Source organism: Schistocerca nitens, chromosome 2, assembly GCF_023898315.1.
Source record: "Schistocerca nitens isolate TAMUIC-IGC-003100 chromosome 2, iqSchNite1.1, whole genome shotgun sequence".
Classification (NCBI taxonomy): Eukaryota; Metazoa; Arthropoda; class Insecta; order Orthoptera; family Acrididae; genus Schistocerca; species Schistocerca nitens.
In genome coordinates this window covers 113,108,025-113,134,975 of record NC_064615.1, presented here as the reverse complement: position 1 = coordinate 113,134,975, position 26,951 = coordinate 113,108,025, and the positions used below count along the sequence as shown (strand labels likewise).

General features: G+C 46.1%; 1 protein-coding gene across 1 annotated transcript in view; it reads left to right on the top strand.

Annotated features, from left to right (window-relative positions):
• The window catches only part of LOC126234289 (retinaldehyde-binding protein 1), a 143,658-nt gene that overhangs the window by 79,866 nt on the left and 36,841 nt on the right, over positions 1-26,951 (top strand). The window contains exon 5 of the mRNA XM_049942976.1: positions 17,401-17,594. Within this exon, the coding sequence (XP_049798933.1) occupies positions 17,401-17,594 (194 nt within the window). The remainder of the gene's footprint in view (positions 1-17,400; positions 17,595-26,951) is intronic.

Here is a 26,951-nt window from a genome sequence, read left to right as displayed (position 1 = left end):
AACTACTAGCATACTAATCGACTCTAGTAAACGCCTTATGGAAAGTTTGACATGAAACAAGCTCACAGGTGGAGAGAGGTATGGATACTAACTAGTTAGTCGAAACTTGTTCAGGCAGTAAGGAATTTACGTGAGCAACTGACTGAAATAAACTTCATAGGTCCTCTTCAGATCTAAAATGTGCCCAGTAGGATAGCTGTCGCAGGAATCGCAGGAATAGTTTGGTAAACACCGACCATATTAATAAAATTGTGATTTAGACTGTGCTTTGTTTAGTAGGTAGTAATGGTATCATAGTACACGGCGATAGAAATGAACGGGCAAAAATAAAGTATTTCTTTGTCTACAGTAATGACTTTATTTTAGAAATACACATATAGACGGAAAGGCTAACTCTTACAGTTTAGGTTAGCAACAGTTAAACAATGAGAGATCACCCTTATTGTTCGTAGCTAGCATCACAACCCAAAATACGGGCATCCGCGATATAAAAAGCATATTGTGTCATAGAATACGCAAAACCATAATCAATAACTGTTGTTAAAATACATTTTCAGACCAAGTTTGGTAAAGTGGCATCATACCATCACAATACTGCTAGATGGGCAAAGCAATTGGAATAGACAGGAAGCATACGTAAGAAGAAAACCACAGGACGGCCATCCGTCGAGAATGACGCGGCGGAAAACATTCGAACGATTTACGAAAGAAGCCCCAGGAATTCCACGCGTCGTGCCAGCAGAGAAGTGAAAATGTCGCATTACACAGTGTGGCGTGTGGTGGTTAATCGTCTACGGTTCAAGGCTTAGAGAATTCAAATGTTACAGGCGACAAAATAGCTGTCAAACCAAAACGGAGACAATTATGCATTGGTTTTCAAGCACGGATGGAGATGGATGGTTTCACACACAGTCTTGTGTTCTCTGACGAAGCCATGTTTCACTTAAAAATGGGGTACACAGCAATGGGGAACATGGATGTGAGTCCCCTATTGTTTTCTGCGCCATAACCAGCCGCAGAGTCTTTGGTCCTTTCTTCTTGGTTGGGTCTACCGCTACGGGCATGACCTATCTCGATATGCTTTCTCTCTGCTTGTCTCCACAATTGACAGAAGAGGTAACCAACTTCATTTTGCAGCAGGACGGAGCCCCACCACATTGGCATAAACTCGTACGTACGGTCAACTCAACCAACATCACTCACAACTCTAGATCGGTCGAGGCGGCGCAAATAATCTGCCGCTCATGTTGTGGCGCCCAGATCGCCTGGCTTTACACCAATGGACCTGTTTTTTTTTTTTTTTTTTTTTTTTTTTGAGGATGTGTGATGGACATGGTTTACGTGCGCCATTTCCGCAGGATTTATAGCAGCTACGTTCGCCTGCTTAGCTGGATGGTAACGTGCTCGCCTCCCATGCAAGCGAGTCAGGGTTCGATTCCCGGCCGGGTTGGAGATTTTCTCTGCTCGGGAACTTGGTGTTGTGTTGTCCTCCTCATCATCATTTCATCCTCATCACCGGCGGGCAGGATATCCATAGGAACTCTGAGAGTTAACCTTTCAGCCTACATGTGTATTTCTCAAATAAATTCGTTCCTGTCATAGTGCCAAAACGTCGCCTTTCTGTTGTAACATTGTACTTATCTCAGTTACAGGCGTGATACAGACACGCACTTGACGAGCTACGTTCAAGACAGAAGATGGAGATGCTCCACAGACATATTACATCACAAATGTACTCAAATGAGTATCACTGTAGAGTATTTTTTGCAGTTCCGCGACGTGTCGCCTCAGTGATCTGTTTGCATAACTACACTGATGAGCGGAAACATTAAGACCGCTCGCTTAATAGCGTCTTGGTTCACCTTCATAAAGCAGTACATAAGCGATTATACGTGGCATGGACTCTACAAGCACTAGGTAGGTTTCCGGAGGTGTGTGACATCAGACATCTATGCAGAAGTCACACCATTTATGGAAATTACGCCCCGCTGGTGTGTGGGCATGTAGCTGGCGCCCGATGGCATCAGAGATGTTTCCCATCGGGTCCACATCAGGCAAATTTCGTGGCCAAGACAGCAACGTGAGTTCACTATCGGGCTCCTCCAACCAATGTACACTACTGGCCATCAAAATTGCTACACCAAGAAGAAATGCAGATGATAAGCGGGTATTGATAGGACAAATGTATTACACTAGAACTGACTTGTGATTACATTTTCACGCAATTTGAGTGCATAGATCCTGAGAAATCAGTACCCAGAACAACCACCTCTGGCCGTAATAAAGGCCTTGATATGTCTGGGCATTGAGTCAAACAGAGCTTGGATGGCGTGTACAGGTACACGATACCACAGTTCATCAAGAGTAGTGACTGGCGTATTGTGACGAACCAGTTGCTCGGCCACCATTGACCAGACGTTTTCAATTGGTGAGAGATCTGGAGAATGTGCTGGCCAGGGCAGCAGTCGAACATTTTATGTATCTAGAAAGGCCCGTACAGGACCTCCAACATGCGGTCGTTCATTATCCTGCTGAAATGTAGGGTTTCGCAGGGATCGAATGAAGGGTGGGGCCACGGGTCGTAAAACATCTGAAATGTAACGTCCACTGTTTAAAGTGCCGTCAATGTGAACAAGAGGTGACCGATACGTATAACCAATGGCACCCCAAATCATCAGGCCGGGTGATACGCCAGTATGGCGATGACGAATACACGCTTCCAAATTGCGTTCACCGCGATGTCGCCAAACACGGATGCGACCATGATGATGCTGTAAACAGAACCTGGATTCATCCGAAAAACTGACGTTTTGCCATTCGTGCACCCAGGTTCGTCGTTGAGTACCCCATCGCAGTCGCTCCTGTGTGATGCAGCGTCAAGGGTACCCGCAGCCGTGGTCTCCGAGCTGATAGTCCATGCTGCTGCAAACGTCGTCCAACTGTTCGTGCAGATGGTTGTTTGTCTTGCAAACGTCCCCATCTGTTGACTCAGGGATCGAGACGTGGCTGCACGATCCGTTACAGCCATGCGGATAAGATGCCTGTCATCTCGACTGCTAGTGGTACGAGGCCGTTGAGATCCAGCACGGCGTTCCGTATTACCCTCCTTAACCCACCGATTCCATATACTGCTAACAGTAATTCGATCTCGACCAACGCGAGCAGCAATGTCGCGATACGATAAGCCGCAATCGCGATAGGCTACAATCCGACCTTTATCAAAGTCGGAAACGTAATGGTACGCATTTCTCCTTACACGAGGCATCCATTTGGATCGGACTTCCTTAACTCTAGTGCAAAAAGGTGTGCAGTATACTGCTGCATCCATTTTCAATAAGCTGCCACTCGAATTCAAAAATCTTGGCAGTAATCCACGTGCTTTCAAATCGAAACTGAAGAGTTTTCTCATGGGTCACTCGTTCTATTCTGTTGAGGAGTTCCTTGAAAAATTAAGCTGATTGTTTTGTAATGCTGATAGCGTTTACTTAAACTTATGGACAGACTTTTTTCAGGTTCATGAACATTTATTTTTATGTGTTATTACTTTTATGTTGTAAGTTCATGTACTGACACGTTCCATGACCTTGGAGATTTGCTCCTCAATTTGGTCCTAAGGAACTTGACGTGTAAATAAAAAATAAATAAAATAAAACAACTTTTCACCAGGCAACGCCGGTCGGCTGCTGTTTGTGTATGAGAAATTGGTTGGAAACTTTCCTCATGTCAGCACGTTGTGGGTGTCTCCACCGGCGCCAACCTTGTGTGAATGCTCTGAAAAGCTAATCATTTGTATATCACAGCATCCTCTTCCTGTCGCTTAAATTTCGCGTCAGTAGCACTTCATATTCGTGGCGTAGCAATTTTAATGGCCAGTAGTGTAGTACGCTTCTGGCCTCGTGACATGGACGGTTATCCTGCTGGAAGATACCAGAGCCGTCGGGGAAGGCATCAAGCATGGAGTGGTCGAAGTGATCCGCTATAATGTTCACGTAAACCAGGCCATGGTGTCTTCAGTTAGTAGCACAGATACTATGAGCGCCCCAGTGAATGTGCCCCGTAACGTAATGCTGCCTCTGTCAACTTGCATCCGTGACATGGTGCATATTTCAGGCAGCCTTTCGTCTGGATGACGGCATATCCGGATACGATCATCGATCATCGATCTGGTGAAACAAGAAACGTAATTCATGCACAAGGCCCAATCTCCCGGACTCTGTGCCTGCTCCAATCGTAACTGACGATGACTTTCCGTTATCATGAGAACACGAGAGCGTCGTAGCTGCGGAGCCCCATGTTCAACTATGCGCGTTGACCACCGTGTTTCGAAACACTTGTGTCTGCACCAGCATTGTACCTTTTCGTCAGATCTGCCACAGCTTGCCACATATCTTGCTTCACAGAACGGGAAAGTCTTAAATCAATTTGCACAGATGTTCACAACAGTAGCAATCGAAGAGCGGACTAGTTTCGCTGTTTCCCAGATGGTCGTTCCCAGGAGCTGGACTGAATCAAATGGTTCACATAACTCTAAGCACTATGGGACTTAACATCAGAGGCCATCAGTCCCCTAGAACTTAGAACTACTTAAACCTAACTAACCTAAGGACATCACACACATCTATGCACGAGGCAGGATTCGAAACTGCAGCCGTAGCAGCAGCGCGGTTCCGGACTGAAGCGCCTAAGAATCGTTCGGCCACAGCGGCCGGCTGGATTGAATCAATCTGTCCTGTGTCGTGGACTCTAACGTCAGTGAATTTCTATGTCTGCAGCAAGTATCGTCGCTTGAATAATTCCACATTCTCCGCAACTCCGCTTACATCCTTTCCTTACCGAGTCAATGGCCGCAACGTCACGAGGGGGCAGCCAGAGTCGCTGTGGGCAATGATCATAAAGTTTTGGTTCATCCCTGAACACTGACGTGACAAAAGTCGTGGGCTAACTTCTAATATCGCGTCGGACCTCCTTGTACCCTGAGTATTGGAGCAACTCGACATGGCATGGACTCAACAAGTTGTTACAGAAATATTGAGCGATGTTGCCTCTATAGCCGTCCATAACTGCAAAGCGTTGCCAGTGCAAGATTTTGTGCACAAAGACCTCTATGTTCCACAAATGTTCGGTGAGATTCAATTCAGGCGATCTGCGTGGGCCAGCCGGGGTGGCCGAGCGGTTCTAGGCGCTACAGTCTGGAACCGCGCGACCGCTACGGTCGCAGGTTCGAATCCCGCCTCGGGCATGGATGTGTGTGATGTCCTTAGGTTGGTTAGGTTTAAGTAGTTCTAAGTCTAGGGGACTGATGACCTCAGCAGTTAAGTCCCATAGTGCTCAGAGCCATTTGAACCATTTTTGATTAGCGTGGTCTAACCATTGGTTCGAATTGTCCAGTATATTCTTCAAACCCATCACGAACAGTTGTGGCCTGGTGACATGGCACACTGCTATCCACAAAAATTTCATAGTTGTTTGGGAACATGAAGTTCCTGAATGGGTGCAAATGGTCTCCAAGTAGCTGAACATTACCATTCCCTGTCAAAGGTCGGTTCAGTTGACCCAGAGGACGCAATCCATATAGTAACTCTGGCCAAGGCGATAATCGTGGTATATGATCAGCATTACTATTTACTTATCCTCTGTCTCCGTCTTTTATTCTTTCTCACATTAAATATACCTACAATGCTGTAATCAACCTGCAACAATAGAAATTGTGAGAGTACCGTGTGAATCACACATGCAGATCACGGTTAATAGCACACAGACAAGAGAGCAGAGTGGTGAAGTACAGTTGATTGATTGTCCAACGGCCAATGCCTTCTGGAGACATAAATCTGAACGTGTCATGGCAATAGGAAACTACGCTATCTGTATGGCATCCAGCATATACAGCATGTCCCAGGAGGAATAGCCAATTTTCAGTGATACGACAGAAACGATGAGTCGAAGCCAAAGAGTCTAATAAATATGGGCTCTAAAATACATACCGTACGAGCTATGAGAACTACTTCGTCTTTGGTACTGTGAAACAAATCTCTTCTACTGTAAGCTCTTTGCTTTCACAATTCTGAGAGGTGGTAGGATGGACTAAAACAAGAAAAAAAAAAAGGCCCAGTGAACATGGGCTCTAATGTGCATACCTTAAGAGCTATGAAAATTGTTCGTCTTTGCTACTCTGAAACACCTCTGTTCTGCTGAACAGGTGTTGCACCATGACTTTCGCCCCCAAAATGCCAATCGTACGAAGACTACGCTTCAGAGATTTTGTTGATAAACGCTGCAACACCCTCCCTACAGCCCAGGTCTTTTACCTTGTGATTTTCATATCTTTGGCGGCCTGGAGAAAGTCGTGTGGTCTACGAAGTGTAAAGATGTGTTTACACCTGTGCGCCTTGCTCTTAGTCACCGTGCGACTGTCCTTGCCCCACACGTAAGCAGAAGCATTTGTGTAGGTGCAAGTCGCTTCCTTAGATTCACACTTGTGTCCACACTGTGCGTCTCCATTTCCGTGTGGGGCAAGCTACAGGCTACAGGCGTACAGGTGTAAACGCATCTTTAGAGTGGGCGCGGTTGTGAATTCGTCAGCCGCAGACTGCGTTTTACGAAACAGGAACTGATCGTCTCGGCTCCCAGTGGGATAAAAGTCTTAGCGCATGTGGTGGTTGCTTTTGAATGAAACCATTCCATGTCTTGTTGTGGCGGGTGTTCAGTTTTCATTTGACTGCGCTTAATATTTCGTGCATTCTCTGCCTCAGTCACTAGGCGCGGCACAAGCACAGGAAGTTATACGTTAGGCCTATATCTCTTAACTTTGCATGCATTTTCATACTGTGACCTACTGCTGGTGTATACGAAAGGTATCATGGGTGGAGGAACTGCTAGTCGCTCTACTACTGTTGATGAATCGAGTATCTAAATACCAACCACACTGAAATACGTTTTCTTGACGAATTAATACAGTTTCTAGTTCATCATTCCATTTTTAACTTATGTTTAATCTTATTCCAGTGAACATTAAGTGGAATTGTGAGATATTTCGTTCTGAAACAAAATTTTAGGGTGCTGCCAAGCCGTTCACTGCAGCTTATCAAACAAATCAATGAACACTGCTGCATGTACAATTCTGAAGCCCCAAAAAATAACAAATGTTTATTATGCTTGAGACAACGAAGACGTTTGACTTGAAATGTTGACTTTGTGCAACAGTATTTAAGCTGAGTTTCCGGAGACTTTACCTTCGCTAAACAGTGTCGTTTTCCGCTTCATGGAACTGTTAAGTGGTGCGTGTCAACTGAGAAACGAAGGCGGACAAACATCCTTAAGATATTGCTGGAACCCCCACTGCTTGCAGCAGCGCAGTATTCTGAGAATCGCCTCACATTCATTCTCCTAGGGCCAGCCTTTCCCACGCAAAGTGATCTGCTGGTGAAACACATTTTTTGCAGATCGTATACAATCTTAGATGCCGATTATCTATCCTGGAGTGGATGACGGTGTTAAAGTGCCGGAAATGTCCTACTGCACTTGTCACAGTAGGAACAACAACTTACCCAGCCTCGAAAGGCTACAAGCTTGAAAACAGCTTCTATATATGTGCGAATACACAGCCGTTCGAGTCCTCAGATTAGATCATTCGTCACGCATCCTCCAATACAGGTTGTCCGAGGAGGAATGGTCAGCATTCAGCAGTATGACAGGAATGGTCGAAACAAAAATGTCCAGTAAACGTGGTGGACGTCGGTTTCAATCGGACGGGGAAGTACCTGAGTCGATGCGATTGTGGATACGTCAGCGAACGACAGCGTTCTACAAAACAGGAACTGATCGTCTCGTCTCCCGGTGGGATAAATGTCTCAACGTGTGTGGTGTTTGCTTTTGAATGGAACCATTCCATTGTTCCGTTGTGTCAGGTGTCCGGTTTTCATTTCATTGACCCTTATAAGTCTGTAGTGAAGCAAAACTTCATCTCTGGGAATTCTGATGGCAGAATATGACGCTAGACGGTACGCCAATGTCCTGGGGTACATTACAGGTCTCTCTGCAGTGTCTCTTGGAGTGAAAATTAATGACGCCGCTGATGGCATTCGGTCCGAGGAAGTTGGTTAACTCAGCAAGCCACATTGTTCTATTTAAGAGGTTACGTGTTAGAAGCCAGATGGCAGTTCAGAAACAGATGGCAGTTATAAGAGTAGAGGGACCGGAAAGGGAAGCAGTGGTTGGGAAGGGAGTGAGACAATGTTGTAGCTTATCACCGATGTTATTCAATCTGTATATTGAGCAAGCAGTAAAGGAAACAAAAAAATATGTGGAGTAGGAATTAAAATCCATGAGAAGAAATAAAAACTTTGAGGTTCGCTGATGACATTGTAATTTTGTCAGAGACAGCAAAGGACTTGGAAGAGCAGTTGAACGGAATGGACAGTGTCTTGAAAGTAGGATATAAGATGAACGTCAACAAAAGCAAAACGAGGATAATCGAATGTAGTCGTATTAAGTCGGGTGATGCTACGGGAATTAGATTAGGAAATGAGACACTTAAAGTAGTAAAGAAGTTTTGCTATTTGGGGAGCAAAATAACTGATGATGGTCGAAGTAGAGAGGATATAAAATGTAGACTGACAATGGCAAGGAAAGCGTTTCTCAAGAAGAGAAATTTGTTAACATCGAGTATAGACTTAAGTGTCAGGAAGTCGTTTCTGAAAGTATTTGTATGGAGTGTAGCGCTGTATGGAAGTGAAACATGGACGATAAATAGTTTGGACAAGAAGAGAATAGAAGCTTTCGAAATGTGATGCTACAGAAGAATGCTGAAGATTATATGGATAGATCACATAACTAATGAGGAGGTATTGAATAGAATTGGGAAGAAGAGGAATTTGTGCCACAACTTGACTAGAAGAAGGGATCGGTTGGTAGGACATGTTCTGAGGAATCAAGGGATCACCAGTTTAGTATTGGAGGGCAGCGTGGAGGTTAAAAATCGTAGAGGGAGACCAATACACTAAGCAGGTTCAGAAGGATGTAGGTTGCAGTAGGTACTGAGAAATGAAGAAGCTTGCACAGGATAGAGTAGCATGGAGAGCTGCATCAAACCAGTCTCTGGACTGAAGACCACAATAACAACAACGTGTCAGTACCGTACTTCACTTTCTCCCGTCGCCATTAACAGTACGAGGGGATGTTTCGTAAAGATTGGCACTCACTTTCTAAAAACTTTATGTCAGAAATTTAGAATTCAAACTTTTGTTGCGTTCAGTATATTCCACCCAAATGAGATGAATTTGTCCAATCTCAGTTACCACTCATGAAAGACGTGATGAAGGCCGTTGTTTCTCACGAACTTAAAATCCCATCTAAGGCTACCTCTCCGTGAGTGCCATTATCAAAGCGTTCGCAGATCCTGGTCCACAACGTACAGTAGCTCACCATGTTCTGTCAGGGGACTTACCCACCCTCCTTAATAAAAAAGTGAGTGAAGTTCTCATCGATGGACTTTGAACAATGCCCTGCGACATCCGCACAGAACCACTGACGAAGAACGGCGAAGAAACAGCTCGAAAAAAAGGAAAATAATAGTGGTTAGCATCGCTTCTTCTATGCCGCTGGGTCCCAAGTTCGATTCCCGGCTAGGCTGGTATCTGGGTGTTTCTCTCGTCATAATCATTTCAACTCATCTTCATCACATACACGCGCGAGTCGTCGAAGTGGCTTCGAATAGAAGGACTTTCATCAAGTGTCCGAACGACATCCGGCCAGTAATACGATAGGATCATTTCATTATTATCAAAATAATATCCTAGGTCCTTTTTGGCAGGGGGTAGAAAAAAAAAATCGCACGGTGCGAGGTCTGTAAGGTGGATGGTCAAGAACTATGTCGGAGTTTCGGTAACGTGAGACCTCATATTATCCTGATGAAGTCTGCACCCTCCATCATGGTCACTCTTCTCCTCTGGAACGCGATCCTTAATCAGCCGCTCTGGACACTTCGACAGTATGCTGCAGTGACGTATAGCACCTCTTGGAACGGTACGAATGTACACCATGACTTGTAATCGAATAAGGTGATCACTAGGGCGTTATTCGAAGACTTCTGTACATGCGGGGAGTTGATCAATTTTGCAACATTTGTGCTACTCCTTTTCATCTTTTGATCGTAGCGATACACGTAATTTTCATCTGCAATGATGGTCTTTTGCCACGATGCATCATCCTCAGCTTCAACACACTGTTTCCAGTAGTGGCACACGTGAACACGGGTCTGCTTTTTCTGCGAAGTAAGCAATTGCGGTATCCAGTTTGAGCACCCACTAGATATGTGCAAATGTTCCTTTAAAGGGCGTGAACACATTCACTTGATATCTCAAGAATGTATGTAAGATGTCTGATACAGACACGTGGCTCACTGCGAATAACGGCGGCTGGGGTAATGTTATCTCTGTCAAGGCTGTAGCAGGCCCGCCGCCTCCTCGCTGAAGTTCGCACCTTTCGTGGCCATCTTGATAAAACTCGTGTGACGTCGTCCAAAGAATCGATGCCAAAGTTGGTACCTCACGACGGAGCCACAAGTAACGACGATCGTTGCCACACGCGGCAACCAATGAGAGACCTCAGCCTGTACACATCCTCAAGAGCTTTCCAACGCCGCCGCTGCTGAGTGATTACTTACGTTAGAGTGCAGCGCCGTTCAGTCTCACTCTGCAATCATCTCTGACGACGACAGTATGGTATTACTTCAGATCCAGCTGCGCGAGTTGTATTACAAGTTAGAACTCGATATCGACGTTTATAGTCAATTGAACATTGAGATGTGACTAACATTCTGTATTATATCAAGTGATAAGGTGTAGTGGTCAGCGACAGTAATAAGTATATAGACATTCCTGTGAACATGGATTGTTTCCGAGTTAAGTATTTTTTAAATTTTCAAACTTTAGTAAAATGATCTAATACATTTCAAATTCTGAAGGTGGCAGGGGTAAAATACAGGGAGCGAAAAGCTATTTACAATTTGTACAGAAACCAGATGGCAGTTGCAAGACTCGAGGGCCATGAAAGGGAAGCAGTGATTGGGAAGGGAGTGAGACAATGTTGTAGCTTATCACCGATGTTATTCAATCTGTATATTGAGCAAGCAGTAAAGGAAACAAAAAAATATGTGGAGTAGGAATTAAAATCCATGAGAAGAAATAAAAACTTTGAGGTTCGCCGATAACATTGTAATTCTGTCAGCAAAGGACCTGAAAGAGCAGCTGAACGGAATGGACAGTGTCTTGAAAGGAGGATATAAGATGAACATCGACAAAAGCAAAACGAGGTTAATGGAATGTAGTCGAATTAAGTCGGGTATGCTGAGGGAATTAGATTAGTAAATGAGACACTTAAAGTAGTAAATGAGTTTTGCTATTTGGGGAGAAAAATAAGTGATGATGGTCGAAGTAGAGAGGATATAAAATGTAGACTGACAATGGCAAGAAAAGCGTTTGTGAAGAAGAGAAATTTGTTAACATTGAGTATAGACTTAAGTGTCAGGAAGTCGTTTCTGAAAGTATCTGTATGGAGTGTAGCAATGTATGGAAGTGAAACGTGGCGATAAATAGTTTGGACAAGAAGAGAATAGAAACTTTTGAATGTGGTGCTACAGAAGAATGCTGAAGGATTAGATGGGTAGATCACATAAGTAATGAGGAGGTACTGAATAGAATTGGGGAGAAGAGGAGTTTGTGGCACAACTTGACAAGAAGAAGGGACCGGTTGGTAGGACATGTTCTGAGGCATCAAGGGATCACCAATTTAGTATTGGAGGGCAGCGTGGAGGGTAAAAATCGTAGAGGGAGACCAAGAGATGAATACACTAAGCAGATTGAGAAAGATGTAGGTTGCAGTAGGTACTGGGAGATGAAGAGGCTTGCACAGGATAGAGTAGCATGGAGAGCTGAATCAAACCAGTCTCTCGACTGAAGATCACAACAACAATACATTGCCGGAAAAAATTAATACACCATTCTAGAGGTTTCCCCTTCACTCAAGATTTATTGTTGCAACAGTGCATATGGAGTACATGAAATCATTACAGTTACAGATCGATAGCACAAGTGGTTCTGAGGTACCAGGTATCAACCCTGCTGAAAAACCCATATTAGTACGTGGTGCAGTCTCCACGGGCGGCAGTACAGGCGCTGACTCCGGCTTCCAGTCGATATGGCGAATATTCTCCTGGGATACGTCGTGCCTTGCCTGTTCGACTTGTTCACGTAGTTCTGTAAGAGTTGGTTGACGAGTCAGTTCTGGTCCCATCATAGCCCTCACGTGCTCGACTGCAGACGAGTCAAAAGATGGTCTGGTCAAGGAATTTGCTGTACATCTTGCAGAGCACATTGAGTTTCACGGGCAATAGTGGGCGAGCATTATCCTGCTTGAACAATACATTACCTTTAACATTTTAAAGAACATAGTTATTATTGTAGGAAACAGCGATCTGTAATTATTATAAATAAACTGGAAGCAGTCTTGATCGCATAAATTTTTTATAACCTATAAGAGTTTAACTTGTTTTATAAGTTCTATATATGGCAATAATGATTTAATAGTAACTACCACGTTACTTTCTTAAGCGGCAGAAATGCAACTTACGTGATTGGCTATCCATGACGTTATGCCGGAGACGGTGGGCGGGGCTTCAAGTATTTGATTAGCAGCTGGCGTCCTTCACGTTGCAGTACACCACCAGCCACAAGCAAGAGGGCCGCCATGCGCCACCGCCTCCGGCAGACATCTATGGTATATCGGCGTTATTTACTGTTTCATCAATATACCATTTCGTCCTTTATATGTTTATAAGGATTCTTGTTCATTGTAGGTCTGAAGATGATTTTATAACAGGATCGAAACTGGTCACCACATTACAAAATTTATGCGATCAAAACTGCTTCCAGTTAATGTATAATACATTACCTTCCTGTTGCTAGAATAGCAATAGAACATGTATAACAGACCATAAGGCCTTGGGTGGGGTCATTGTGTCTTGGACGAATGCACTCTACGAGACAGCTCTCATCAGACCTACGTCGTACGCGCAAACAACTCTCCTTTGCGTGGAGGCAGAATCTGCTTCCATCGCTGAAGACCACGGAGCGCCATTCCATCTTCCAAGCGATCCTCTGACAGCAACAGTCGAGCCGCGCACTTCGATGGTGTGGCGTGAGTGGAAGACGGGTTACAGGTGTGCGTACTCATAGTCCCACTGATAATTATCAGTTCACAACAGTTCCGTTGACACGTATGGGTTCACAGGCCCTGTTATCCGTGCTGTGATGGCTTCGCCATCTGCCTCTGCTGCCCTTACAATACGACGATCCTCGGGTGCGTCTATGCTGCATGGAAGTCATGAATCTACTCTACGGAAGGAAGATTAGGTTTAACCAGTGCGCGATTTGCAGGGGGGGATGGAGGGGATTTCCCCCCCTCTGCATCAGACCATCCCCTCCTCTGGTTTTAGTTTATGCATCCCAACCTGGGATGTTCATTTCCCACGCACTGGAGTAAAACTTTACATATAATTTAAATTTGTTGAGCCGAACACTGGAAGTTTTTAATACAGTCTTACTTTTAATATTATTAATACTGTATGTTTGCTTATTAATTATGAAAAAGTGTTATGTACTAGTTAAGCATTTCAAAACATTTAAAACTAAATCATCATTCTCATGTTGTCATTGTTGCTTTCGTCTAAGGTGCGTCATCCGTTTACTTGCGAGCTTGCGAGGGAAGTAGTGTGGCAGTCATACCGCAGCAGTCGTACCACAGAGTTGGGTGAGCTGGGGGCTGAGAGTCCCACCCCGGGCCCTGACACGGGGTGGTGACCAGCCCGGTACCTGTGCGAACATTTACCGTTAGGCCACCTTTTGGCAACGGCATGGCGCGGACTAACGCGCCTGGGATGAAAGCACAAAGTAGTGCGAACTGCGAAGTGAGCAACGGTACTGGTCAGACGGGATCGGACAGTCTGACTTCGCTAGCCGCGAACCACGTGGGTGGAGCTTCACACAGGCTCCCCAGCTTCGCGTACTCCAAATTAGTTGGTGCCGTTCGTTCGTTGCCTCGCGTCCGCCAAACACACGGCGATCTTCACACGTTCCCGCTTCAGTAGCTTCATTAGTGAGTTGAGTGCGTCTGGGCCTGTAAGAACTACGGAATTTCAGGATGTCATTCAAATAAAGCAAAATTTCTGATTTCCTTAAGAGCAGATTCGAGATGCTGGAACATCCACCATACAGTCCAGACCTCGCCTCAAACGATTTTCACATGTTTGGACTCTTAACGGAAGCACTACAGGGAAGAAGATTTGAAGGTGATGAAGACGTCATTGCTGCGGTGCAAAATTGGTTACAGATGCAACCTAAAAACGTATTTTCTGACGAAATAAAAAAACTCGTAAAACGTCGGGAAAACTTAATTGAAGTCCAGGGAGGTTACGTAGAAAAATAACGCATGTTTCAGTTTTCTATCATCAGAATAAGTACAGCTTTTCACAAATGTGCCTTTACTTTTTGAATTCTCCTCGTATACCTGTATGTACATGATTTTGTAAATAAGCTTTACCTATAATGTACTTTTAAAGATATAACAAGGGATGGCTTTTCTGATAGTGCATACGCGTGAATAGCGAGTTTCGGCATTAACATCTATTTATACATAACTGTTTAACCATGGGCAACGCCACGGTCCAAGCTAGTAACATATACGAGGTGCATTCAAGTTCTAAGGCCTCCGATTTTTTTTCTAATTAACTACTCACCCAAAATCGATGAAACTGGCGTTACTTCTAGACGTAATCGCCCTGCAGACGTACACATTTTTCACAACGCTGACGCCATGATTACATGGCAGCGGCGAAGGCTTCTTTAGGAGTCTGTTTTGACCACTGGAAAATCGCTGAGGCAATAGCAGCACGGCTGGTGAATGTGCGGCCACAGAGAGTGTCTTTCATTGTTGGAAAAAGCCAAAAGTCACTAGGAGCCAGGTCAGGTGAGTAGGGAGCATGAGGAATCACTTCAGAGTTGTTATCACGAAGAAACTGTTGCGTAACGTTAGCTCGATGTGCGGGTGCGTTGTCTTGGTGAAACAGCACACGCGCAGCCCTTCCCGGACGTTTTTGTTGCAGTGCAGGAAGGAATTTGTTCTTCAAAACATTTTCGTAGGATGCACCTGTTACCGTAGTGCCCTTTGGATCGCAATGGGTAAGGATTACGCCCTCGCTGTCCCAGAACATGGACACCATCATTCTTTCAGCACTGGCGGTTACCCGAAATTTTTTTGGTGGCGGTGAATCTGTGTGCTTCCATTGAGCTGACTGGCGCTTTGTTTCTGGATTGAAAAATGGCATCCACGTCTCATCCATTGTCACAACCGACGAAAAGAAAGTCCCATTCGTGCTGTCGTTGCGCGTCAACATTGCTTGGCAACATGCCACACGGGCAGCCATGTAGTCGTCCGTCAGCATTCGTGGCACCCACCTGGATGACACTTTTCGCATTTTCAGGTCGTCATGCAGGATTGTGTGCACAGAACCCACAGAAATGCCAATTCTGGAGGCGATCTGTTCAACAGTCATTCGGCGATCCCCCAAAACAATTCTCTCCACTTTCTCGATCATGTCGTCAGACCGGCTTGTGCGAGCCCGAGGTTGTTTCGGTTTGTTGTCACACGAAGTTCTGCCTCCATTAAACTGTTGCACCCACGAACGCACTTTCGACACATCCATAACTCCATCACCACATGTCTCCTTCAACTGCCGATGAATTTCAATTGGTTTCACACCACGCAAATTCAGAAAACGAATGATTGCACGCTGTTCAAGTAAGGAAAACGTCGCCATTTTAAGTACTTAAAATAGTTCTCATTCTCGCCGCTGGCGGTAAAATTCCATCTGCCGTACGGTGCTGCCATCTCTGGGACGTATTGACAATGAACGCGGCCTCATTTTAAAACAATGCGCATGTTTCTATCTCTTTCCAGTCCGGAGAAAAAAAAATCGGATGCCTTAGAACTTGAATGCACCTCGTATAATTATACTAGCCCCCTAAGACATCCTCCCCCCACTGGTAAAAGCACAAATCGCACACTGGGTTTAACATCCCGTTGGCATTGAGGTCATTAGAGACGGAACACAAGCTTGAATTGTGTCAAGTATGGGGAGAGAAATTGGCCGTGCCCTTTTAAAGGAACCATTCTGGCATTTGTCTGGAGCGATTTAGGGGAATCTCGGTAAACCTAAATCTGTATGGCTGGATGTGGGTTTGAACCGTCGTCGTCTCGAATGTGAGTCCAGTGTGGTAATCACTGCGCCACCCCTTTCCGTCCTCATCTACGAGTGCGAGAATGTTCTCGTGACCACTGATACCAGCATCGTTACGCAACTGAAGCAGCTCGTCCAACTCGTGTGGCAGTTCCCAGAAAGGAAGACCACAGTCTGACCACTCTCAGAATCATTCAGTTGGCTGCAGTAAGTATTAGTGCGTCTCCGTGGCGTGGTTGTTTCCTTGCTTCACACGTTTGCACCACACTGAGATTTCTGGTTGTGAGCATTCCCTGTTGACAAAGATGGGGCTCTGGTAGCTACGCCATCTGTTGCCGGACGATGGTGAAACCGTCACGTGGCATATACCGTCATCGGATCAAAATGGACATCGTCTTTCAAGGTGTACTAATGTTTCTTTCCGGCAGTGTATTTTGTGTTTGTGTGTAGTATATGCTCGACTTCCTCCATAAGTAAATCTAGACTTGCTAGGACCAACTACAGTGCCGACGCAAATGTCTCTAGTGTCTTCTCGCCCGACACTACACCTCGTGCCACCGAAAACAAACTCGAGGGCAAATAGCAGCCTCACTAAATGCTGACCTCAGTTTCTCATGGGTCACAGCATCATTTTTGTTCAGACGATCACGAAACTCCGACATGTTGAAGTTTTAGAGGCGCCAACGATGCACATCCCGTACCATTAACTACTGTTTCTCAGCTGAGACTACCGAGACCGTTGGAAGAACGAGAGTGCGGCTATACGGTGTCTAGCATGTATTTTTCTCAGACGGTGAGAGAGGGCTCCCCTACTCACTGCATGCGATTCAGGTAGTGCCAGTCATTACTCAACAACTCTCATATAAAAGACGCATTACGCTCTACACCCACTCATCACAGCCATCTACACCAACATAATAGACGTAAGACACAAGATTCATACATCAAGAAGGGAGACACCAACGAACACGACTGAAAAGCCCTTGTGGGTCTCCCACCCAGAATCTGCACGATTCTCTTTTTCTTTCATTTGCTTACACCATCGTATTGTTTGAACCGTGCATGTGAGCGCGAGCTTGAAGTTTCTGTTTCTGAGCGACTGCCTCTTACAGGTTCGTGGGACCCGAGTAAAGTGACGGCGAACCAGATGTTCAAACTGTTCTACCTCATCCACGAGGGCGCCATGCTGGAGCCGCAGACGCAAGTGGCCGGCGTCGTCGTGATAATGGACTTCAAGAACATGTCACTCAAACAGGTCCGCGGTCTTTCGCCGTCCTTCTCCATGCTCCTGCTCTCGTTTATACAGGTAAGTCAGCACATGCATGGCTCAGTTTCCTTCCTAACGGATGTAGTCATCGGTACAATTACCTACCATGACGTAGTAAATAAAATACACGGTACAATCACGTTAATGTGACTATTGCCTTTGTTGGACGTGAAGGTGTAATAAGCACTGACAAACAGCAGGTGGCAGCATTAACAGTGGAGGATATACACTCCTGGAAATGGAAAAAAGAACACATTGACACCGGTGTGTCAGACCCACCATACTTGCTCCGGACACTGCGAGAGGGCTGTACAAGCAATGATCACACGCACGGCACAGCGGACACACCAGGAACCGCGGTGTTGGCCGTCGAATGGCGCTAGCTGCGCAGCATTTGTGCACCGCCGCCGTCAGTGTCAGCCAGTTTGCCGTGGCATACGGAGCTCCATCGCAGTCTTTAACACTGGTAGCATGCCGCGATAGCGTGGACGTGAACCGTATGTGCAGTTGACGGACTTTGAGCGAGGGCGTATAGTGGGCATGCGGGAGGCCGGGTGGACGTACCGCCGAATTGCTCAACACGTGGGGCGTGAGGTCTCCACAGTACATCGATGTTGTCGCCAGTGGTCGGCGGAAGGTGCACGTGCCCGTCGACCTGGGACCGGACCGCAGCGACGCACGGATGCACGCCAAGACCGTAGGATCCTACGCAGTGCCGTAGGGGACCGCACCGCCACTTCCCAGCAAATTAGGGACACTGTTGCTCCTGGGGCATCGGCGAGGACCATTCGCAACCGTCTCCATGAAGCTGGGCTACGGTCCCGCACACCGTTAGGCCGTCTTCCGCTCACGCCCCAACATCGTGCAGCCCGCCTCCAGTGGTGTCGCGACAGGCGTGAATGGAGGGACGAATGGAGACGTGTCGTCTTCAGCGATGAGAGTCGCTTCTGCCTTGGTGCCAATGATGGTCGTATGCGTGTTTGGCGCCGTGCAGGTGAGCGCCACAATCAGGACTCCATACGACCGAGGCACACAGGGCCAACACCCGGCATCATGGTGTGGGGAGCGATCTCCTACACTGGCCGTACACCACTGGTGATCGTCGAGGGGACACTGAATAGTGCACGGTACATCCAAACCGTCATCGAACCCATCGTTCTACCATTCCTAGACCGGCAAGGGAACTTGCTGTTCCAACAGGACAATGCACGTCCGCATGTATCCCGTGCCACCCAACGTGCTCTAGAAGGTGTAAGTCAACTACCCTGGCCAGCAAGATCTCCGGATCTGTCCCCCATTGAGCATGTTTGGGACTGGATGAAGCGTCGTCTCACGCGGTCTGCACGTCCAGCACGAACGCTGGTCCAACTGAGGCGCCAGGTGGAAATGGCATGGCAAGCCGTTCCACAGGACTACATCCAGCATCTCTACGATCGTCTCCATGGGAGAATAGCAGCCTGCATTGCTGCGAAAGGTGGATATACACTGTACTAGTGCCGACATTGTGCATGCTCTGTTGCCTGTGTCTATGTGCCTGTGGTTCTGTCAGTGTGATCATGTGATGTATCTGACCCCAGGAATGTGTCAATAAAGTTTCCCCTTCCTGGGACAATGAATTCACGGTGTTCTTATTTCAATTTCCAGGAGTGTATATAAAGAGTGTCGGGGGAACGCGGAAAACAGTGCAGCCGTTGTCGTAATGCTGACACGGAGCGTTTTATCTGACGTCCAAAAGGGTACGATCACTGGCTTTCGGGTAAAGGGTGTAAGAGTTTCCGAAACGGCTATGTTTGTAAACTGCTCGCGTGCCTTAATGGTAAAAGTATATTGCGCACAGCAAAATGGCATTATATAAAATTTGTGCCTATGCTACTGTGGGGCATCACGGGCCACGGATGAAGGGTGCGGATATGTGTTCGGGCGAATAGGCGTGCAACTGTTGAGCAACTGACAGCCCAGGAGAACCAAGGGGCTACGAACAGTGTCTCCTCAATGACCCTTCAGGCAACGTTGTTGAGTATGGACCTCCACAGCAGGCGCCTGGTCCGTGCACCCATGCTGACTACTATTCATCGGCGACAAGTGCTGGAATCTGCACGCCAGTCGCGTTTCATGCTCTACTGGACAGAACTCAAACACCCCGCATCAAGCGTTGGAAGGTTCCAGGCTGGACGAGGGAGCATTATAGTCTTGGGAATATTTTCTTGGCATTCCCCGGGCGATCTCGTCATTCTGGAAGGCAAAATAGATCAACACAAGTAGGCATCTATCCTTCGTGACCGTGTCCCCCCCCCCCCCCCCCCTACACCCATTTGGTTTTTTCTCGGCACGATGACATCAACCAGCAGGACGATGCGACGTGTCAGACAATTCACAGTATACATGCATCGTTTGAAGAGCACCAGGGTGAGTTTACCTCACACTCTTCACCTGCAAGCTCCCCGGATTTAAACTCAATCGAGAATCTGTGGGACCACCTTATTGCTCACGAAAACCACACACTGCATGTTGTACCACCATACAGCGGTGGTGGTCCAAATTGCTGTACACACCGGTACTTCTAATACCCAGCAGCACGTCCTCTTGCACTGATGCGTGCCTGAATTTGTCCTGGCATACTATCCACAAGTTCATCAAAGCACTGTCAGTCTAGCTTGTCACATTCCTCAACGGCGATTCGGCGTAGATACCTCAAAGTGGTTGCTGGGTCACGTCGGTCATGAACAGCTCTTGTCAATCTATCCCAGGCATTTCGACCGGCTTCATGTCAGGTGAACATGCTGGCCACTTTAGTCGAGCGATGTCGTTATCGTGAAGGAAGTCATTCACAAAATGTGCACGATGGGGGCACGAATTTTCGTCCATGAAGACGAATCCCTCGCAAATATGCTGCCGATATAGTTGCACTATCGGTCGGAGGATGCTATTCATGTATCGTACAGCCGTTACCGCACCTTCCATGACCACCAGCGGCGTACGTTGGCCACACATAATGCCACCCCAAAACGGCAGGGAACCTCCACTTTCCAGGCGTTCAGCCTGACCGGGTTGCCTCCAAACACGTCTCCGACGATTGTATGGTTAAAGGCATATGCGACACTCATCGGTGAAGAGACCGTGATGTCAATCCTGAGCGGTCCATTCGGCATATTGTTGGGCCCGTCTGTACCGCGCTGCGTAGGATCGTGATTGCAAAGATGGACCTCACAATGGACGTCGTAGTGAAGTTGCGCGTCATACAGCGCACAGTCTGAGTCGTAACACGACGTCCTGTGGTTGCACGAAAAGCATTATTCAACATGTTGTCGTCGCTGTCAGGGCTCCTCCGAGTCATAATCCGTAGGTAGCGGTCATCCACTGCAGTAGTAGCCCTTGGGCGGCCTCGGCGAGGCATGTCATCGACAGTTCCTGACTCTCAGTATCTCCTCCATGTCCGAAGTACAACATCGCTTTGGTTCACTCCAAGACGCCTGGACACTTCCCTTGTTGAGAGCTTTTCCTGGCACAAAGTAACAATGCGGACGCGATCGAACAGCGGTATTGACCGTTAGGCATAGTTGAACTACAGACAACACGAGCCATGTACCTCCTTCCTGGTGGAATGATTGGAAATGATCGGCTGTCGGACCCCCTCCGTCTGGTAGGCGCTGCTCATGCATGGTTGATACATTCTGGGCGAGGTTTGTGACTGTGTCTGTGATACAACATCAACAGTCAACGTCTATCTTCAGGAATTCTGGGAACCGGGGTGATGCAAAACTTTTTTTAGTGTTTGTATTTCACGCTGACATATGGTTAAAATGTTTTGTCTCATGTATGTATGCTAAGGATGTCTGCACCTGGTAGCTGAGTGGTCAGCGCGACGGAATCTCACAACTAACGGCCGGGTTCGATTCCCGGACGAGTCGGAGATTTTCTCCGTTTAGGGATTGGGTGTTGTGTTGTCCTTCTCATCATCGTTTCATCCCCATCGACACGCAAGTCGCCGAAGTGGCGTCAACTCGAAAGACTTGCACCAGGCGAACGGTCTACCCGACGGAAGGCCCAGCCATACGGCATTTCCATTTCCATGGTAAGGACATGGCAGATAAAACCGCACTTTATGAGGCGTATCAGATTCCAATCTTTCCACTTCATCTGGAAGTCCCACTGGAATTCGCAACAAATTTTTAACTATGCCACCTCTCTGTGCACAATTACATCGCTTACGAACAGGATTATTTCCTGTCATAATCTCTTGGGTAATGGTCTGCGAACAAAATTATTTCCAATGCATTACGGATGATTACATTGTCTGTGTTTCTACAGCGGCGTCCTCACATTACAATATCCATCACACATGTATGAATGTCTGAAGGGCAGCTTCAACACGATACAATTGTTCATCAAGAGTAGTGACTGGCGTATTGTGACGAACCAGTTGCTCGGCCACCATTGACCAGACATTTTCAATTGGTGAGAGATCTGGAGAATGTGCTGGCAAGGGCAGCAGTCGAACATTTTCTGTATCCAGAAAGGCCCGTACAGCACCTGCAACATGCGGTCGTGCATTATCCTTCTGAAATGTAGGGTTTCGCAGGGATCGAATGAGGGGTAGAGCCACGGGTCGTAACACATCTGAAATGTAACGTCCACTGTTCAAAGTGCCGTCAATGCGAACAAGAAGTGACCGAGACGTGTAACCAATGGCACCCCATACCATCACGCCGGGTGATACACCAGTATGGCGAAGACGAATACACGCTTCCAAATTGCGTTCACCGCGATGTCGCCAAACACGGATGCGACCATCATGATGGTGTAAACAGAACCTGGATTCATCCGAAAAAATGACGTTTTGCCGTTCGTGCACCCAGGTTCGTCGTTGAGTACACCATCGCAGGCGCTCCTGTCTGTGATGCAGCGTCAAGGATAACCGCAGCCATGATCTGCGAGCTGACAGTCCATGCTGCTGCAAACGTCGTCAAACTGTTCGGGCAAATGGTTGTTGTTTTGTAAACGTCCCCATCTGTTGACTCAGGGATCGAGACGTGGCTGCACGATCCGTTACAGCCATGCGGGTAAGATGCCTGTCATCTCGACTGCTAGTGATGCGAAGCCGTTGGGATCCAGCACGGCGTTCCGTGTTACCCTCCTGAACCCACCGATTCCATATTCTGCTAACAGTCATTCGATCTCGACCAACGCGAGCAGCAATGTCGCGATACGATAAACCGCAATCGCGATGGGCTACAATCCGACCATTATCAAAGTCGGAAACGTGATGGTACGCATTTGTCCTCCTTACACGAGGCATCACAAGAACGTTTCACCAGGCAACGCCGGTCAACTGCTGTTTGTGTATGAGAAATCGATTGGAAACTTTCCCCATGTCAGCACGTTGTAGGTGTAGCCATCGTCGCCAACCTTGTGTGAATGCTCTGAAAAGCTAATCATTTGCGTATCACAGCATCTTCTTCCTGTCGGTTAAATTTCGCGTCTGTAGCACGTCATCGTCGTGGTGTAGCAATTTTAATGGCCAGTAGTGTACAAATGTACGCAACATAAGAGCACGACAAGTTTCTGTATCGTTTGCTTATGCGATCAGCTATGAGTCACTGTAATCAGCTATAGCAATCAGGTATCCAGGAGTTTCTGCCTGAAATGATTTATGATGGGAAGATCACACACCGCGCGTGATTAGCCGAGCGGTCTAAGGCGCTGCAGCCATGGACTGTGCGTCTAGTCCCGGCGGAGGTTCGAGTCCTCCCTCGGGCTTGTGTGTGTGTGTTTGTTCTTAGGATAATTTAGGTTAAGTAGTGCTTAAGCTTAGGGACTGATGACCTTAGCAGTTAAGTGCCATAAGATTTCACACACATTTGAACATTTTTTTTTTTTTTTAAGTTCACACAAACCTAGCCCTGGGGAAGACTCTGGGACACAGGTGTGTTGGAAGAAGCCTAAGAAAGTAAAATTCGCACACGAAAGATATCGCTCACAAAACGCCCGGTATACTATTTATTGAATGTTGTTCGTCGATTTGTGGTCCTTACGAAGTCAGGTTATTGGATTAGACAGAAAATATTCAAAGAGGAGCAGCGCGATTTGCTACACGTTTGTCTAGGAACCGCGAGAGTGTCGCAGATTGTAAAATGAAAACCTTATGTTTAAAATCTTTTGGTATCATTGTCAGAATTATAAATGCAGTAACATATGTATCACTAACTTTCTATTCTGTCCCGTGTTCCTTTACCTGTGGTTGTGATAGTCTGACTTATGACGACGAAAACCGTTAAATGAATGGGTAAAAATTGTTACAGAACATCAAGGAAGTGTTTCGTTTCTTCTTATTATAGCAAATTACCGAGAAGCGAAGGAGAATTCAGTTAATGATATCAAAATCGAATTAATAATTACGAAAGAAATGTCAGTGAGTTTACTTTGCCGGCCGGAGTGTCCGAGCGGTTCTAGGCGCTACAGTCTGGAGCCGCGCGACCGCTACGGTCGCAGGTTCGAATCTTGCCTCGGGCATGGGTGTGTGTGATGTCTTTAGGTTAGTTAGGTTTAAGTAGTTCTAAGTTATAGGGGACTGATGACCTCAGAAGTTAAGTCCCATAGTGCTCAGAGCCATTTTTTTTTAGTTTACTTTGTAAAATTGCATCCGGATGGCAGGACTCGATTACTTCCAGCTGGCTTTTACACCCATTATGTCGAACGAGAACAAGTAAGTTTGGAGGATTTTTTGAACGTCGGCACATGAGTATTACTTGAAGTTCTGAGCCTTATTTTTTTTTGCAAACTAGGTTCTGTCGGTGAAAAAAAAAATTGGCAGAACCAAACATAAAACAAACTTCAATATGATCACACTCCGGGCCTTGTTCGTATGATAATATCAAAGAAGGAACGTTATGGTTCGGCTCACCATATAGCGGAGATACTGAGTCGCAGATAGGCACAACGAAAGACTGTCAGAAAATGAACTTTCGCCCATCATGGCCTTCGTCGGAGATAGAACATACACACACGCATACTCTCTCTCTTTCACACATACACACACACACACACACACACACACACACACACACACACACACACCCAAACGCAACTCACACACACTTGACGGCAGTATCTGGCTGTTGAAGCCTCACTTTATTTATAGAGTGGAAAAGGAGGGGGTGGGGATGGGGAAAGTTTGGTAGGATGACACACAAGTTCGTGTGGCACAGGAAAGTAGAGGAAATAACACACGAAAAATACGCGAGAGTGACGTAGGAAGAATAATACGTTTAAAGGTGTGTGAGTTGCGTTTGCGTGATTGTGTATGTGCATGTTGCCCGCATCTCGTGGTCGTGCGGTAGCGTTCTCGCTTCCCACGCCCGGGTTCCCAGGTTCGATTCCCGGCGGGGTCAGGGATTTTTTCTGCCTCGTGATGGCTGGGTGTTGTGTGATGTCCTTAGGTTAGTTAGGTTTAAGTAGTTCTAGGGGACTGATGACCATAGATGTTAAGTCCCATAGTGCTCAGAGCCATTTGAACCATTTTTTTTTATGTGCATGTTCTATCTCCTATGAAGGCATTGTTGGCCGAAAGCTCATTTTCTGACAGTCTTTTTGTTGTGCCTATCTGCGACTCAGCATCTCCGCCACATGGGGAGTAGCAACTATCCTTTTCTTAATGTTGTACATTCCATCCTGAATTTTTCATTGTTGAAGTCATGATTCCTTTTTCTTGTTGGCATCGATGCCATTAGAAACGTAGCAAGAGCTTAACTGGAGAAAGATAAGGTGAGATGTAGTCATGGCACTGAAACCATCTAAGTAAGAATGACCTGATGGGGACTGGAACCCGATTCCTCTCGAAACGAGTCGACTGTGTCAACCATTGCACCACCTTTCTCGGTATGTAGTAATAACACTTACGAGACAAGAAATTTGATAATTTCGTTCTTATCGAGGAGGGAGAATTCTTCAGGCCTCTATCACACTTTGTAGCGAGTACACCCGTGATGAAATGACAGCACGTTGACTCTACTCCCGTTCAGTCATGGAGCGATATTTAAGACCAGTCAATAGATGCCATTTTATCATAGGTCTAATTCGGCCCCTGACGCTGCAGATACCTGATGCAGACAGCAACAGACGTCGCTGCGAATTCAATTCCAGTTTATTATCGGAATAAAAATACTCGTGCCGGTGGGCGCAGCTCTAAATAACAGGCAGCAGAGCGGAATTGGCTCGAAAACTGAACTAAACGGTTCAGGTCCCAAGTTCTCCTTCACAGATTGCGAGGTCCCGCAATGTAGCAAGTCAATGTTGCAGCCGCACAACCTTGAGGTGAGGTTGTTCGGTAGTAGCGGAAGAGATTTTCCGCAAAGTTCTTTCGAACCGGCTTCACTTCCTCTCATTGTGTCTAAATACCGCCTAACCTCGCTAACTGAAGATGTATCTTGCACTAGCAGATGGGTGGAAACTGATTCTCTATCAGCGTTCTGCGGTTTACATGGGTTGGATGAAATTCATTGTTGTCATGTAAGAACGACAAAATAAACATGATGATAATCCGAAATAAATGGCAATATGTCACATTAAAAATGGTGAGAAATGATTTTCGCACTTTTGAGGACTAAACAGTATTTTCTATTGTTATTAAACTGTGTCAGCAATATACTGTATATCAAGGAAGTTATAGATCAACCTGTAAGGTTCTTCGTAGGGTTTAATAGGTACCAATGGCGATTTGGAGTCACAAAGGCAGGATTAGAAGTTCAGTCACCTTTTTTTTAAAAAAAGATACAAGAACCAATAGTTTTAGAACTAACGAGGACTCGAAGTGGATTGTCGTATTTCATATTTTGAGAACTTTTGTAAGGGCTAAACAGTGTATTTTTTATTGTTAACTGTATCAGCAGGAAGCTACGGATTAACTCAAAAAATGGTTCAAATAGCTCTGAGCACTATCGGACTTAACATCTATGGTCATCAGTCCCCTAGAACTTAGAACTACTTAAACCTAACTAACCTAAGGACATCACACAACACCCAGTCATCACGGATTAACTACAAGATTCTTCACTGCACTGTGAGACGCGTACTTGAATAGAGGACTATTGAGAACGTGAAAGTAAAATTGTTTATGGAAACGAGACTCCTATTATTTGTTTACTAGTCCATTTACGAGGGGCGTTTGAAAAGTCCGTGCAAAACAAAAAACTACTTGCTTTTATAGCCGTTTATTTTTCCATGGTGACATTTCAAGGTACCTGGCATCACATCTTCAAATGTTTACATTTATTTACTTGTTGCGAACATTGTTTATTTACTAACGGCGTTGAAGAATATTGCAACAGAGATTTTTAAGACAGCTACTGTAAAACATTGTACGTAAGGAAACAATGTGCAAGACGCATGAGTAAATGTTGA